At 39.4% G+C, this 16826-nt stretch overlaps 1 protein-coding gene across 1 annotated transcript; it reads right to left on the bottom strand.

The window, feature by feature from the left end:
- Positions 1-619: 619 nt before the first annotated feature.
- map3k2 (mitogen-activated protein kinase kinase kinase 2) lies at positions 620-15409 on the bottom strand. Its single transcript, XM_042512947.1, has 17 exons — positions 15068-15409; positions 11259-11331; positions 10599-10717; positions 9805-9845; positions 9116-9215; positions 8922-9035; positions 8007-8103; positions 7741-7871; positions 7536-7615; positions 7321-7385; positions 6599-6691; positions 6233-6472; positions 5993-6141; positions 5208-5339; positions 4458-4587; positions 4077-4254; positions 620-3838 (listed from the first exon to the last, which is right to left on the bottom strand). Exons 2-17 carry the CDS (start codon positions 11311-11313, stop codon positions 3619-3621), a joined length of 1944 nt encoding a protein of 647 aa, XP_042368881.1. The 5' UTR covers positions 11314-11331; positions 15068-15409; the 3' UTR covers positions 620-3618.
- Between the last annotated feature and the right edge of the window lie 1417 nt (positions 15410-16826).

Genomic DNA, 16826 nt, shown 5'->3' with positions numbered 1-16826 from the left:
AGATTCCTCAGGAAATATTGTTTTTGATTAATGCTATCTTTGAGTTTTTTCTGTGCTGACATAATACCATTAATTTAACGGAAAAATATTACTGACTGCACTGTAAACCAAAGAAATCAGAAAACGCTGCAGAAGCAGCCGGCGTGGAGGTAAATTTATCATCACAACATCCATATAGAAAATATTGTGATATCTGATTTTCGACATATCGGCCGGCCCTACCCTCAACATTTTTATACGAGCAGATCACAAGCCGTTTGTTAATGTGTGATCTGCAAACACCAAACACATTCCACAAATACAGAAAAAAGAGATTTGTAAACTCACAAAACTATTTTACAAATATGAAACAGATCTGCAAAAACACAAATTCCCCCCAAAATAATCTGTAAATACGCCGAATTAACTGACAAATAAAAAAATAATAATAAAACCATTTGTAAATATCTTCCTAACATTTTAAATGTTCAGAATTTGGAAATCCAGGTTTCATTTGTGAATTCTTAACTTTTTGCAGATTCGTTTAAATTTTAAAATAATATTTTTGTGAGTTCACAGATCTTTTTATTTTAATTGTGGAAAGTGTTTTATATTTGTATATTTTTATATTTAATTCCTCACACAAATAATCTCGACAGCTGACATATTACAGTTCATTTTTGCCGGTAAAACATTACTAACTGCACCTTTAAAAAGCCACAAACACACCCAGCCTTTTGTCATATTTTACCCAGTTTACTTACCCTGTTATTCCTTTGATTACCTGCATACGATCACTCGATGATGGAAACGATGACGTCTAAATGGTTTCGATATTTGTTTTCACCGGCATTGCTTTTCGGTAAATTCCAGTGGTTGAATTATTTGGGTTTCTGCAGCCTGACAAATATCAAAGGCGTTTAGCAGCAAAGATTTAGGTGCTGCTGAAGGTTAAACGGTCATTCGTGTTCAGTTTTGGGGACAAGCTGCTGCTCTAAAGATCAGCCGAGGAGTCTGTGGTTGTGGAAACTGACTTGACGTCTGACTGGTGCATAGTTATGGAGCCGGCGCCGTGAACGGCGGGTCAGCAGACGCGCGTGCTGAGCGGAGTGTTTGTGGCTAAAGTGACGAGTTAACCTCAGATTAAAGGAAGAAAGCGGCGAGGTACCGTAAACGTCCTCAAGTGTGAGTCTAATCCGTGGGAGTGCATGAAGCCGAAAAATAAAAAAAGAAAGAAAACTGAAGAGTGCTCTGATATGGCACGGTGACGGCTGCGGAAGCACGCGGGCAGCGCCTGCAGCAGAGGAAATGAAGCCACCTGTAAACGCAGCTGTTGAAATGACGGGCAGAGAGAAATGTTGAGGCCGATCGCTCAAACCTTTCGTTTGAAATAAAAGTGACGACAGCGTCATGCAGCCAGAGCTCCCGGCCAATCAGCTGTGAGCTTCTCGCCTCGCAGCGCCTCAAAGCCGCCGCTCTCCCGCTTCAACCCACCGAGAGTGTCATGGCAGTCACCAAATCCAGCTACAGCCGACGCACTGCATTTCCACTGTCTTTCTTTTCAGAAGATATTCCTGATTTGCATCTTTTCACTGATATCTGGGCTGCAACACGCTGTCACTTCGCTTATTTTCCAGACTCACTGGTGAATAAATCAGTCAGAAAACAGTGAAAAAAAGCACTTTACATAATTAAATTTGATGTTTTTCTTCACCAATCATCCAAAATCTAAAGATCTTAATCTACCTTCACAGATGACGAAAATAAACGACAAATATTCTCACTTTTTTCACCTTCTTAAACAGTTACAGGACCGACGGGACTCAACAGCACTATCGATAAACTCAAACATTATCGATTTTCGTGTTTTTAAAAAAGCAGAAGCTGGGTTTGGATCTCCATCCCTCACACAGCTTTTCATTATTTCACACACACTTTCAGAGCTTTCTGTGGAAACACAAACTGCTCACGCTTACCAACTTTACTGGCTCATTAAGATTTATTTGTCAAAAACCAGCTGCATATACCGACAGACCAGATCGACGCGTTCGGGAAATAGGAAACAAAACATCATATTGATGTAATTTTGCGTGTTTGGATTATAATTTTGACAAGTTTGGATGCACTGTGTTCTTGTTAAATAAATGTTTTATAGAAATGTGTAAAAAGTGTTTTATACTTTAACTTGAAATGTATTTCAAACCATAACAAATTAAGGTTGTGACGCAGCACTAGATTTTAAATTTTAAATACTGAGGAACAAATTCTGTGCAACTTCTTTGAGGATTTTTCTAAATGTAAAATACAGGAGCCAGAACTACGCTTATTTGAAACTTTGAAACGAACCATTTAGGCCCAGAAAACAGTTTTTCTAACATCAGAACTGTTTCAGGAATTAGTACATTTCACTTCCAGAGTAATGGTACTGAACGTTTTTTTCTTTGTTCTTGCATGTTTCTGCGACGCAGATATGTTTCTTTTTTAACATATTCCCACAGCTGCCAAAGCATTTTTTCAAATAACAATTTACGATCATTAATTTTACCATTTAAGGAAAGTGCTTACAGTTTGCAACCCTAGTTTACATCCAGTGATTAAAATGAAATATTTGGCTCGCCAGTCGGACGCTCGTTCGTACAAAATTCGTACCTGCATTTATCGGCTTTAGCCTGACCTTCCTCACAGTTAATCCGCCTCTGATCTGCCATGACAACAGCTCGACCAATCTGACGAGTGAATACTTCGAGAAGCAGAGAGAGAGGCGCATTTGAAGAGAAAATCTCTCAAGGCTGAAGCAGGAGGACCAATCCCAGTTAGCCGGTTCGTCCCAGAATTCACCAGCTTCCTTACTAAACCAGCAGTTTTTCAGGGTCTGAAGGATATTTGGTTACCGGCCAGAGCAGGCAGGCGGAGCAGGCGGGATCAGGACGCTCCCCGATCGACACCACTTACCGAAAAAAGGCAGAATTACAGCTGAAGTGAGATCAGCCGAGCTAGCGGTGCGAAGGCAGTTAATCCGGGAGGCAAAAGAACACGGAGAAACCGTTAAGAACGACGGCGATCATCCAGAAACAGAAAAGGCACACGGCGAGGATGAAGGTGAAGCAGAGAGACGAGGACGAGGGATGGAGGGAGGTGAGTGGAAACTGTTTTCAGGGGGGAGTGTTCTCTGGTTTCGTCTTTAGCAGCGGGCCCAGGTCATCGCCGTCACCGTCGCTCTGGGTTTTGGCAGGAGACTACATTCTGGGGTCGGGTCAGCGGGATGAGGGGAGGAGGGGGGGGGGCCACCGGGGGGTCAGGCGTCACTTCCTGTAGGTCCACAACACCGACGACGCTTATCCCGCTCCAAAACGTTTGAAGAGAGAAACCGTACAAACATGGAAAAAAAAAGAGTTCATCGCTTCAGGAGGAAGTGCTCCACGCCTCCATGTTTCAGAAATTAAGGTGCAACTTGCGGAGAAAAATAACATTAAAATGTCCTCTATGGCAGTCTCATACAAACAGAGACACCCCCAGCTTCTTCCAGCCTGTTCCTCCTGGTCCAATATTCAGCGTGGAGGGGGCGGGGTCAGAGGCAGGGACGCCCGGTCAGGTAAGGCCGTGTCTGGCAGTTCGGCAGGCAGGCAGGCGGCGGGGGGGTTAATGTACAAAGATGTGCCTCAGTAGCTCGTCGGCAGACGGCCGCTGCTTAGTCTCTACAAAGATCCGTTTGAGGAACTCGCGGCAGTGGTCCGACACGTGGGCGGGCAGCACGGGGTTGGTGGGCTGGGTGGCGATCTTAAAGATGGCTGCCATGGCCTCAAACTCTGCCCACGGGGGTCGCTGTGTCAGCATCTCCACCACGGTGCAGCCGACGCTCCTGAGGGCGGACAGACACAAATCAAATCCATATTGGGGGAAACCGAAACTGAAACACCTTGTTTCTAAACACGTTTTATCAATCTTCTAATGTGGTAACACATAAAAACCCTTATTAACTTTAAAAAAAGAAGCGTAGAAACCATTTCCCAAAAGGCCATCAGGCGAAGTTAGTAACCTGATCACTTGATCGGAGCAGTTCTGGAGAAACTGGTGAGGTGAAATATTTTAGGACTCACCAGATGTCTGCCCTCCTGCCGTAGCCCTCTCCACTGATCACCTCTGGGCTCATCCAGTACGGCGTGCCGGTCACAGACATGATGCCCGTTCCCGACAGACAGATGGTCTGCAGCCGCCGGCTCGCCCCGAAGTCTCCGAGCTTCACGTTACCCACCGAGTCACGCAGGATGTTGGCCCCTGAACGGAGACGAGAAAGAGTCACACAGCTGCGGCGTCCTGAATACGCACATCTCCACCTTTAACACTGAACGACGCGTTTCACTGACAAATACTTATTTTCTGAATGAAAGTCAGACACCACATTGCATTAAATATGATCCTAAAGTACATCAAAACCCAGGCGCGGGTAAATAAATCAGTAAATGAATATTCCTCCTCACCTTTGATGTCTCTGTGGACGATCATGTTGCTGTGTAGATAAGAAACTCCCTCCAGGATCTGCCGGGTGTAGCGGCGCGTCACGTTTTCCGTGAGCGCGCCGTACGACTTCAGCTGGTCCTTTATCGATCCCTGAACATGTATGTCAAATATTTATGTATTTTTATACATTTGTAAAAAAAAGAAATATTGTGTATCTTCATCTGGTTCATGTATTTTATGCTCTAAAATATTAAAATAATTTAAAGAGTTCATCTTTGGCTTTGACACATGCACTAAAATCAGTGCTGAACTGTGACCAACTGAGCTGCACAAAACCATATTTTCTACATTTCTGGGACAAAACAGTTGATGAATGCAAATTCTTTTAATGATTTATTGCTTCTTTAACTCTTCGAAGCAAATTGGTTTGGTATCTTTCAAAAATTAGTAAAAAAAAAAATGTATAAAAAAATGTTACAAGAAAAATACCTTAAAATAACTATGAAAAAAACGTTTAAAAAGACAAAAAATGATGTTTATAGAACACAATTTTAAATATAAAAATTATATTACTATAGAATAGTTTTCTTGAAATTTCACCCAGTTTGGATTAATTTCTAATAATCCTCTCCTCTTTTTGAAAAACTTTTTGGGGTCTCAAACACAAAGAGAGCGCTACACTGAAATGAGATGACATTTTTCCAGATTTCTGCCTTCCCCAGCTTTAAATCCCAATTCCTCTTCACAGTGAAAAGTAAGCGAGCACTCACGCCGGGCATGTACTCCATGAAGATGGAGAGCGTCCGCTCCATCGTGTCTCGCAGACAGCCGTAGTACTGGACGATCCGCTCATGGCACAAATTCTTCAGCAGCTGGATTTCACACTCTAACGCACTCACCTCCTAAATGGACAAAAAACATCACAAACTTTCATCTTTTCCTGCTCTACCGTTGCTTTTTTTTAAAACTTATAATACATGCATGCTCTTTTGGCCATTTTGTTTCTTTAAAAAAAAGTAGGCAACTTTTTTAATTAGACTTTTTGAAAAAAAATCTTCATCTTCGACAAGAAAAAACAAAGGCGATTTTTTAATGATTTTTATAAAAATGGTGATTTCGTTTTCCTTGGTCATTTTAGAAAAGAAAAAGTCAATTTTTTTTCCTTTTAATATTTTTGGCAATTTTTGCAGAAAACTGACCATTTTTTTCCTTTAGAATTTTTGTTGATTTTTGTTGCCAATGTTGACAAAAACATCTTTTTTTTTCTTTTTAAGTTTGGCCAATCTTGAAGAAAAACATTTTGGCAAAAAAAAAAAAAATCCTTAAAATCTATGATTTTGAAGAAAACATATTTCTAAACAAATAGGCCTGCATGCGTTCTAAAACAGGCATCATGGTTGGATTTTCAAATTTCTGAACTTCCTCTGACAGATCATGTGTAATTATACAGGTTTGTCAAACAGATTTCCATGACTGAAAATGGCTATTTGCAAATTCCATGACTTTTCCAGATTTTTCATGACCGAATGACCCCTGTACATATCACTCTCCTCACCTTGCTGGTTTCCGGACTCTCCGGGTCAAACTGGACCTGTTTCACGGCAAGTTCCCGTCCAGTATCAGCGTCATAACAGAGAAAAACTCGCCCAAAGGCGCCCTGACCCAGGAGCTTTCCCAGCCGCCAGTTTGTCGGGGCGCGTGGAGCTGGACAAACCACGAAAACAGATTTAATCAAACTGCTGCAGAAAAGAAAAAGAAAACAGCGGTTGCACTGATGATAAAAGCTGCAGCTCACAGCGGCTCGGCGGGCTGATGTCCATCACAGACAGGGTCGGAGCGGCCGTTGGGTTGGGGTTGGGTTCGATGTCACTGCCCCGCCGCGGCCTCCTGGCGGGCCCCGGGGCCTCCTCAATGTCAGGAGTGAAGACGCTGCTGCCGCTGCTGGTGCTGGGCGACTGCTCGGTCGGGCTGAAGCTAACCGGCGAGCGGAAGCCGTGAACCTGCGTTCGCCGAGCCCGCGGGAAGGTCTTCCTCCCTGTTGGGCAGAGGAAAGACGTGAAAAATATTCAAACAAACAGTTTGACTCATGCAGCTATCGCACAAATACACAAAAATGATCACTTTCAGAGGCATGTTGGGTTTATTAAGAAAAATGACAAACCATCGCTGTAGTCCTGAAGGCCGAAGGGAATGCCGTATCGTCGAGGGTACGTTCCACCTTTACCCGACTTCTCGAACACGGGGATGTCGTACTCTAGAGAGAAAAAGGAGGATGAAGAACACAGAGCGATAACATTTCTAATGAGAAGCAGAAAAGGGAAATGACGACCAGAAGCTGCCTGATGACGTTCAAGTGTTGTGACTTTGGATTTTCGCTCTTCTCTACGTGGGAGATTTTCTTTAATGTTTGTGGGAAACCGAACTTTTTCTGGGCCTGGTTTTTATGGATGTTGGAACAAATTTTAGGAGCCAAAAAAAAAATAATTCTAATTTAGAAGAATTTAATCAAACATGTAAAATTTAGTCGAATAATCGATAAGCTATGAAATGCTGTTAAAATATATGCAATATGTTGCTGTGAGCTTTGGTATTATTTAAAAAAAGCAACGTTTAATCAATTAATAGATCGTTAATCTTAATGATTAAGCAATTAAGATAAAAAACAACAGGGAAAAAATAAACGAAAGTCAAGAAGAGAAAAGAAATGCAATTATCCCGTAGATTGTACTATATTTGCATTACACAGGCATTATGATAATAAATATTGGAAAAATTCTGTATTTTTGAAGCTGTGGTTTTAGAAGTCACAAATAAAAAGAAAAAATCTTTCTTTTTTATCAGCTTTTAAAATATGTCTTGATCTTTCAAAGAACAAACATTTACCTGGAAAGTCCTGGTGGTTGTCGGGGTAGCTCTGTGCTCGGGGCATCCTGGATTTCGGATAGTCGCTGCAAAGTACATTAGTACAGTTTACTTTAGACTTGATGTGCATTATAGGGATCTTTATGTAGAAAAACAGAAAAAATGTGATCTGCAGACACGCACGCCTCTTATCTTCATTAGTGACAACTATCGTTAATAAACGAGGATGTCCTGACCTGTCCAGTGGGCTGTCTAAAGAGGGACAGCTTCCAGACGCAGAGTTTTCTGGACTGCTCATGGACAGCGGGTCCAGCATCTGAAGAAAAAACAGAAAAAAAAGAACACGTTATAAAAGATTACATAATCTCTGGTGTTGGACTAAACGCTCAAAAGTTAATTTTAATATCTGCATGATGTAAAATGTGTATGCACAGGTGTTACCTGGTCCATGCTCTCAGGGATGAACTCTCCCTCGCTGTTGATGCTGGTGAAGGAGCCGTTCCTCGCCACCTGCTGGAGCGCGTCGGGAATGTATCCTGGAGGAGGGGAGCTGCGGTCCGTCGAATGGGAGCCTGATTACAGAAGAATATCGGCAGGACGTCAGAGCTTTGTGTTCTACATACCAACCTAAATTTTGAATTTGATTTCACTAATTCTTCATGTCTGTGCATCTCTATTTTAAACAACAACCATGAGACATCGCTCACCTATCAAAGTCAGCATACTCTTCTTATCAGCAACCCTGAATCCCGTGTTGTCCAGGTCCTCGTGGGACGGCAAGAGGTCCATATTGGAAGAGGAGTTCTGGAGAAACGGAGAGAGAACAGGCTGTTTAAAATCCTCACAAGACAGAAAGTAAAGTGGACTCCACTAATAATCAAAACAAAAACTCCTCCGTTTAAATCGATGGCCTGATCCGGCCACACTGGGTTGATAGTGGTGTAAACCTAACATTAGGTCATTGATCCGTTTCGACGCGCCTCCCTGTGCTGATTTCGACTATAAAATTTTTAATAAATTTATATTATTTAGTGTTCTGCTCGTGCTCCGTTATTTTGTGAGTGCTCTGATCAATACATTTATTCTTGGATTTTTAACAATGGCCTTGTGTGACATTGTTTGAACAGGCTGCATTGTGGAGCTGTTGGATGAAACAATCATCTATCACTGCCAGTAACAGAGTCCTTTAGCGAACTTCGGGAAATTGTGGCATCTACTGATAATTTGTAGCTACACTACACTACAAGGGTAGTGTTGAAAATATATATATATATTTTCTCCATAAAGTTGGAAAAAAAACCTTCTCCCGTTACATTTCTAGCAGATAAGGTTCTTCATAGCTGGCGGAGCCACTTTCACATTTCAAAAATGTTACAACGAGACTAAATGCTTCAAGGTTTGTAAACACACATCTCATCGATCATATTATTGAATGTCCATGTAAACAGTTCGGCGACTGTCAGGAGAAATAGAGTCAAAAACACTCTTCGGACATTCTGTCTGGTCGTAATAGAAGAATTAAAAATTGGATCTTTGATCAGAATTTCTTTATATCTGTAAACTGAGTCAAGCTAAAGTCGTTCACTTGGTGTTTTCCTCTGGTTTCTGACTGAGCTGGTCACCTGAGAGGAGATCTGGAGCACCAGGAGGATCTTCAGGCTCTTCATGTGAACGCTGCGATCCAGCAGCTCCACGGCCTTGTCCAGGTCGTCCTGAGTGGTCAGAGGAATCACCAACTGCGAGACGGAAAAACAACTTCAGCGTTTAGGTTAATTTTTTAAAATCAAAAGTGTGCAGACCTGCGGAGGCTTTCTACCTCATTGTTGGTGTAGTGAAGGTCCATCGTCTGACCGAAAGCCACTTTAGCTTTCGCCTTCAGGTCGTCCAGCTTGACGGGTCGAGGGAACTGCAGGATCCTGCAGAGAAGAAGAAGAGAGGTCAGGAGGGCACGAATACACGTCTGCACTGACAACAGAGTCGCGTTTCCATCAAACGCTTCTAGTATAGTAGCCTGTTTATCGCCTGTACAGAAATCTATCGAAACACTGGATCTGTTCTTCGTTTACACAAACAGACAAAACCGCATCACTACTTCATCCAGAGTCGCTGGATTTCCTCCTCTAAGCTTCTGCGTCTTGCAAACTGTCCACAGAACGGGGTTTGCGTGCAGATAATTCCAGAGAAAAGAACTGGATGAAATGTTGAGGGTCTCTGTTACGAATGATGGAATATTTATACATTTAAAAATAGCGAATTTGTGGTTTGTGTTCGTGACGATTCTTTGGATCAATCGACAGAGTGAAGTGTTCATAGCTCAACCTTTCAGTAATGGATCAGTGTGCTAGGTGCCTCAACAGACACAAAAAACAGGACAGTATGAAGACAACTTCTGACAACAGAAACACAAAAATGACCGTCCTAATGTGCAACAAACTGAAGTGAACTGAAGCAGACAGCTCGGTGGAAACGAGGCTCGTTAAAAATTGAACCTCGTGGAAGCCTCACCTCTTCTCCCCTTTGAACTCGAACTTCACTCTGACATCGTTCTGTTGGAAAGAAAGTCACGTTACAGTCAGATCAAAAAGATTAACACTAACGTGAGAATACAGACATTTCTAAAGACAAAAAAGAGATTTTACAGCAATCACGGTGAGAAATGAGCTCTGTGTTTATCCCTCTGATATGATTTAAAATCTAATTTGGGAGAAATTGCATTAAGATTTGTTCACGCTTTAAAAAAAAAACCTAAACCATAATACATTATATTAGAAAAAGAAGCAAACTACAAAATAGTGGCCATGAACAAAAGAAAGAATGAGCTCATTTTAGCGTCTCATATTTTCCTAAGAAGCGTCCCTGTTCTCCAAACTGGTCCTTTTTTTCTGAATTTACTTACAGTTGCAACATTTTGCCAGATTCACATCAAAAGCCTCCTCTTCCATGGAAGTAGTGTTGTCAAAAATATTGATTTATCGATATACATTCTGAATATCTGAAACCATTTTAATACTGATTTTCCACAGTACCGGTACTATTAATACCACTTTCTTTGTCTCACTTCACACCAACAGTAAACTGATGATGCACTGCTGCTGTCCCCCTTTGACCGCGCCTCCTCTCGCTTGCGCTCTCCTCTGTAAAGCCCTTTTTACACAGCCTGTTCAAAAAATATAACTCGCTATTACGTCGCCTCGCCGTTCTGTTCCGTTCTGTTTTGTCTCTGAATTTTTACCTTCACTGGCGCTTCCTGTTCTTTGACTCACAGACTCTCACAGAGCACAGTGTTTCTTTCTGGTTACCTGGTTTTTGGGCGAGGAGGCTTTGGATTTGCCCAGGTCCGACAGGAACATGGCAGGACGGCTGGAGCGGTGCAGTTCGGCCAAGTCCTGCATGATCGAGTTCAGCGCCTCCTGCTCATCTGAGGGACGACGAGGTTTCAAATTATTTAACAAATTGTATTGATTAAAGTTAATAAAACTGAGGCTGAAGAAGGAAAATTATTTCACTAAAACTGGACCACCATTACTGTGAATTCACAAAAACACAAACTTCCACCTTAAACGGCCAAACACATAAAAACAGAATGACAATTACGGCTCAGTTAACAGAACTATTTTAAACTCCTTATTTCTCAATAAATATGGTTTGTGATTTGATGTAACCTATGAGCAAAATTATTCTGCACAACAACCTTCACCTTAGTAACACTGCACATCATTTCTGCAGCACTGAGAATTTTTCACATTTCAAGACCTAGAAAATGTTTAAAAATTACTTTTAATATCGTTTCAATCCCACGGTCGTGACACGTTATATGGCACTTATGCTCAGTGCATAACACGAGGGTAAACTGTGTGGCAGAGAAATATTTGCTGAGAAACAAACGTTCCTTAGAGTTGTAGGTTTGACAAAAGAAGAATTTGGCCGATGGCCAAACAGTAACAGTATCTTACACATACCCATCATCGTGGCACGGCGATTGACCCAGGAGGCCAGGAAAGAGGATTCTCCCATCAAAGGGATTCCTTTCTCCTGCAACAGCAAAAAGACGACATAAATCCTGATCGGGACACAAGTTACAGCCTGAAGCTGCTGATGGATCAGCAGATCTGGGGCTCTCTGCTACATCGGACTGAGGATTATGGAAAAATTGTTGTTGTAAATTCATAAGTACAAAAAACAAAACTGCAATAAATGATTTTACAATGTGAAGTTTTTGGAGAGGTGCTGATTCAAATTTACAGTCACTCTGGAGGCTGAAGTTCATGGTTCAGTCTGAACGAAATATATTGAGCTACACTGATGAAGTTTCTTTCAAGTTTTCTTTTTATTATTATTATTATTATTATTATTATTATTATTATTTATTTCCAACCCACTACCATAAATCAGGTTACAATATTATGTATATGTGTATGTGTATGTGTATGTGTATATGTATATGTCTTGGCTGAGTGTACCTAACATACTCCGGCCAAAAAAATAACATTTTCCAGTGATGGACAATTTTATTAGCAGTGGAAGAAGCTTATTTTCCTATTATACTGTAGTTGTACTACTTTTGTACTGTACAAAAGTAGTAAGACAACAAAGTACAACCTTTTTTTTCTCGTTACTTTAAAAATAAAAGCCTGCTTTAAACAGGACAAAATTTTGAGGCTGCACAATTTATTAAAATATTACTGAAATTGCAAAATTGCAAAGTGCAAATATCCAAATCACTGGAGCTGCAGTTTCTTGGTAAAGGTAAAACGTTTCACAGGTGCCGTTATAAATGCAGAGCTGTGGTGCTACAGCGACATCCGGCCTACAAATTATATTCCACAGTGATGTAAGGCAACATGTTTGGTTAGTACAGACCCCAGCGATAATCTGAGAAGAAAATAACCTTCCCACAAAATCGTGACTCATAACGCAACATCTATCAAAGTAATTACAATATGATCTTTGTTGCATACTGTGCAGCCCTGAAAAAGTATTATCTGAAAAGTGTTATCAAAAGTACTTATGCAGAATTGCCCCATTAAGAGTATTACACTCTACTATTTGAGGGGGTCATGCTGGAGCAAATATAAACCATAGAAAATTTGAATCTGCAAAGTATCTATGGCTGTCAGATGAATGTGTAAATTGGGGTAAAAAGTACAATCGTTCCCTCTGAGGGGAATAACACAGGTATAGAGAAGCATAAACATTGATATAAACAAAAGCAATAATTGATATTATCAGTAACCATTCGCTGCAGCTATCCCTGCCAGGTTATCAACTCATAAATTCCCCGGCATTTCGTCTGCTCACTCGCTGTCATAATATTTTTAAGTGTTGTTAGTGTGAAGTCGTGATGTTACCATGTAACTCTACAAACAGAAGCTGTGCGTCAGTCTGAAGAGGCTGAGCACAGCAAGTCTGGAAATTGACACGACCTCTGCTGATTAGAATCTCTGATCGTCACTGATTGATCAATGTCTGCAAGTAAAATCTGACACAATCCATCACGCTGACGAGAGTGGGCTGTGACTTTAACATCTGCTGAACGTTTTTCTAACAAATAACGTCCTTTGCGAGCTACTGTGGCGAGCATGTGAGCTGATGTCGCCGGTCCCAGAGAAGTTGATACCAACAACACTGCCATTATTATGGCCTCCTGCGGTAGATAATTAGCTTTAAGATAAGATAAGCCTTTATTGATCCCCAGAGGGAAAATCCAGCTGTTACGACAACAGAAAGACAGCAATAGTACAGATAAATAGAGAGAGTAAAACAATGAATAATACGGGTGAGTTTAGTTATTTATTAGAGGGGAGGAGGTGGCGCAAAAAGGGGGAGGCATGTCAAAAGAAAATTTGAGGACTGGGGAGGGACACGTTTTTATTTTGCGTGACGGGATGGGGCATAGAAATTTAAATGGAAGTATTTTGTGTTTATTTTATACCAAATGTTGCATGTGTGTTTTCTTTACAAATTTCCAAAATTACATCATTAATCAGAGCCAGAAACTGTAAAAATGGAAATTATTGTGTGAGTTTTTCCAATGTCCACAATCCAAGCTTAAAAGAAAGTGCCATTTCATCTAAATCTATCTATTCTTTGTCTCTCATGCGTTTGCTCCGAATCACTCAGGGAGGACGAAGGAAAAATATTTTTAGCTTCAGGAAGGGTAAGTAAGTAAATCAATATGGAAATCACACCCCAGCCACCCCCCCTGATAATTGGAGAACAATCTGTAGGCGGTACTTAAAATTAAAATAAGCATAGAAATAAACTAAGAATAGGAAAACTATTAAAAACCATATGGAGACAAAAAATGGGGGGTAGGGTGACATATTAGTGATTAAAAGCAGCAAATCTATGTTAACAGGGTACACCAGACTGATGATATGATTAATACAATAATGGCAGTTAGTGTTTGTCTACAAATATAAGATAGAAGATGATGCAAAATCACATATCATAACATATTTTAGGAGACAGATTTGTCTCCATTTTTTTTTAAACAGTCGACAACTTGTGTGTAATGTCAATTCTGTTAATATCAAGCACCTTCCACAAATGTGAAACTGCACTGTCTTTTATGCAAGCACGGAGTTTGTGAGTGTTTTTGCAAATATGTTTCATATTTAAATTTCAATATATAACAGCTTATTTGGATACTGATATTGATCCATTTTTTCCCCACCTAATTTTAGTGATCATCAAGTCTCTTCTGGGCTGGAATTATCATATTATGTACACTCTTGTCCTGCAGTCCCATCAGCAAATGGAGTCATAAAATAGATTTGTTTGCAGAGTATATAATGTTCATTCATTGTGGGGAAAAAAAAAAAAATGCAATTTGGACGATTTCGATAGTTAATTTTAAAGCCAGTATCGGTCGATGCTGATGATGTGCTGATATTAACGTGCATTTCTGTTTTTTCTATTTTTAATTTTGAAAATATTTTTGAGAGTTTGCAAATCTTTTTCCGATTTGTGGCAGTTGTTTCATATTTACAGATGACACAATCACACTTGGATTGTCCTAACATTAATATTATTGACATAAAATCTATTACCCTAATATTATCATGTAGTTTAATATAATAAATTGTGATGCCAATGTGATGTGATTTATGGTAAAAAGTGAAAGGTATTGATTAGGAGAGGTAGAAAAATAAGAAAACAGCATAGTATTGCTGTACATATCGAGTATCGATTATTTTATCATATAATTCATCAATATTACCAAATCAAGTGTTTTTAAGGCAAATTATAATAATGTGATAAATAGTTTTGCAGTCTATAGGATATATTTTGCTGTATTAAAAATCACACAAGTGTACAAACGTTTAAAATCGCTACTCGTGACTTATATATGACAATACCGGGACCAGTGACCCCATACGACAATAACGTATAAAATGTAATAAAATATGTGGATTTTAATTTAAATCAACTTGCTAACGTTAGCTGATTAGCCCCGCATGCTAAATTGAAACAACTGTTGCTAGCTCGTTTACCCTCGCGAGCTACGCCAAAATGTGGTCAATGAATGATTTGGCATGTTCAAATATGATCAAAACACGCAATTATTTACACATTTGTAGCGTTTTAAGTGGAGCTAGGTGGCTAACGCTAGCCCTGTAACGTTACAGCTAGCTGTCAGGCCAGGGAAGTTGACAAGCTAAGCTAATGCTAACTAGCCGCATCGCTGTTTAAGGCTCTCCCGAACCGTCAAAAGCAATCATTCAACGGACCGATGAACAAAACGGTTTAGTCGTTATCATGCTACCTGGTGGTCGGTTAGATTTGTGTTCACTTCCTCATCCACAGGGCCGGTGACAGGAGCCCCGGGCCCCGCGGAGAGCCGCTGGAGGAAGCAGAAGTTTGGCAGTCCGCTCCCAACTTCACTCGAGTCCTGCTGGGCCACGACGACGAGGCCCGACGGTCGGCGGTTCAGCCCGCTGGATCCTTCCAGGCAGAAAAATGACAAGATAACGGATTATCCGATAAAGTGTCTCCGTGTCCGTGCGGTGATTAAAAGGCAACGTTAACCGACAGCTATCATTTTGTTGCACTTTACAGTCCGGTTGACGGTAGCTCCGCTCGCTGTTGTGGTTGCGTTAAGCTAACGGTTTATTGGTATATGGCTGTCGGAAGTGGACACATTTGGTGACAAAATAAAAGCACAAAAGTCTCGTGCTGGGAAAAACCATAGCAACATGTTTTATATTGACAGTTACTAACCGGAAACACTATTTTTGATTTTGGTGTACTTGACCGATCTTAACCCCCCCCCCAACCTCGTTGGAAGAATCCAACAAAAACACAACCTGTGATGTCAGAGACGTGCATTGGTTTCCTGGATCACGATTGAAGCCTACATCTCTCAGTTTTACAGAAATTTATCCTGCAGATTAATAATAATTTGCCATAGAATTTGGTCTATAGCATTAATTAATTAAATCATTAATTAATTCTAGACACTGTCACTTCCTGCTCTTGTTTAAATAAAATAAATAAACAAATAAATAGATAAATAACATATACAAAAGATTTTGGACAGTTCTGAAATCACAGTATCAATCAATTATTTTTGAAAAAAAAATGTTTTGACAAGATGTTTTTTTCACGTTTTCACAAGATATTTTCAGTTCATAACAAGAAACACATTTTTATTGTTATGACAAGTGTATCAGTGTAACATTGTTATAACAAGATTTTTTCCACATTTTTACAAGATATTTTTATGACCATCAAAAGTTATCATAGACCATTTCTTGTCAAATACAAATACAATAGCAAAAGGGATAATAAAAAATCTTTGTTGATTATTATTGTAATTATTATAATTAGAATAATTATAATTATTTAAAAAATGGGTCAATATCAGCATATCATAAAATGAAAATATCAACATAAAAATAGGTATACATGCAGAACTGCAAAAGCTGAGCTAGCCAAATAATCACAATTAAAAAAACATAATGAAATCTTTCAAAAAAACATTAATGCTTGACTTTAAAAGCTTAGTAGCAGCCTTTTTACAACAGATGGCAGTGTATAGGTTCCAAAATTAAACCCTAATTACTTTAAATGTTAATTAGGTAGTTGTTAATAATTTGTGAATAATTATTTATCATTTTAATATGGTAACAGCATTTACAATTGATTTTAAACTTAAACTGGCACTTTATGTCCAAATCACATCATGACATCATTTTTTAAACCTTTAAACCGTTTAAAATTACTGTCTGCATATTTTAAAAATTACATAAAATATACATATATAAAATATGATGATTAGTAAATAATTAAAATATATGAGTATTTTTATTATATTTATTATTATTAATATATTAATTATTTTTTGAGTAAATAAATAATAGTGTCAGATTTATTTATTTACTTATTTATTTATTTCTGCAAAAATTTAAAAATAAAAAAAATTTCAAATAATGCGTTTCAAATTATGTGATTCAAATTCTTTTTTTCCCAATTCAGTTTTCAAATATGAAATTCAAACTATTATTGTTTTTTTAATTAAAGAT

This window comes from Plectropomus leopardus, chromosome 24 (genome assembly GCF_008729295.1).
Source record: "Plectropomus leopardus isolate mb chromosome 24, YSFRI_Pleo_2.0, whole genome shotgun sequence".
Taxonomy (NCBI): domain Eukaryota; kingdom Metazoa; phylum Chordata; class Actinopteri; order Perciformes; family Serranidae; genus Plectropomus; species Plectropomus leopardus.
The sequence above is the reverse complement of the archived record's forward strand: the minus strand, read 5'-3'. Positions and strand labels throughout refer to the sequence as shown.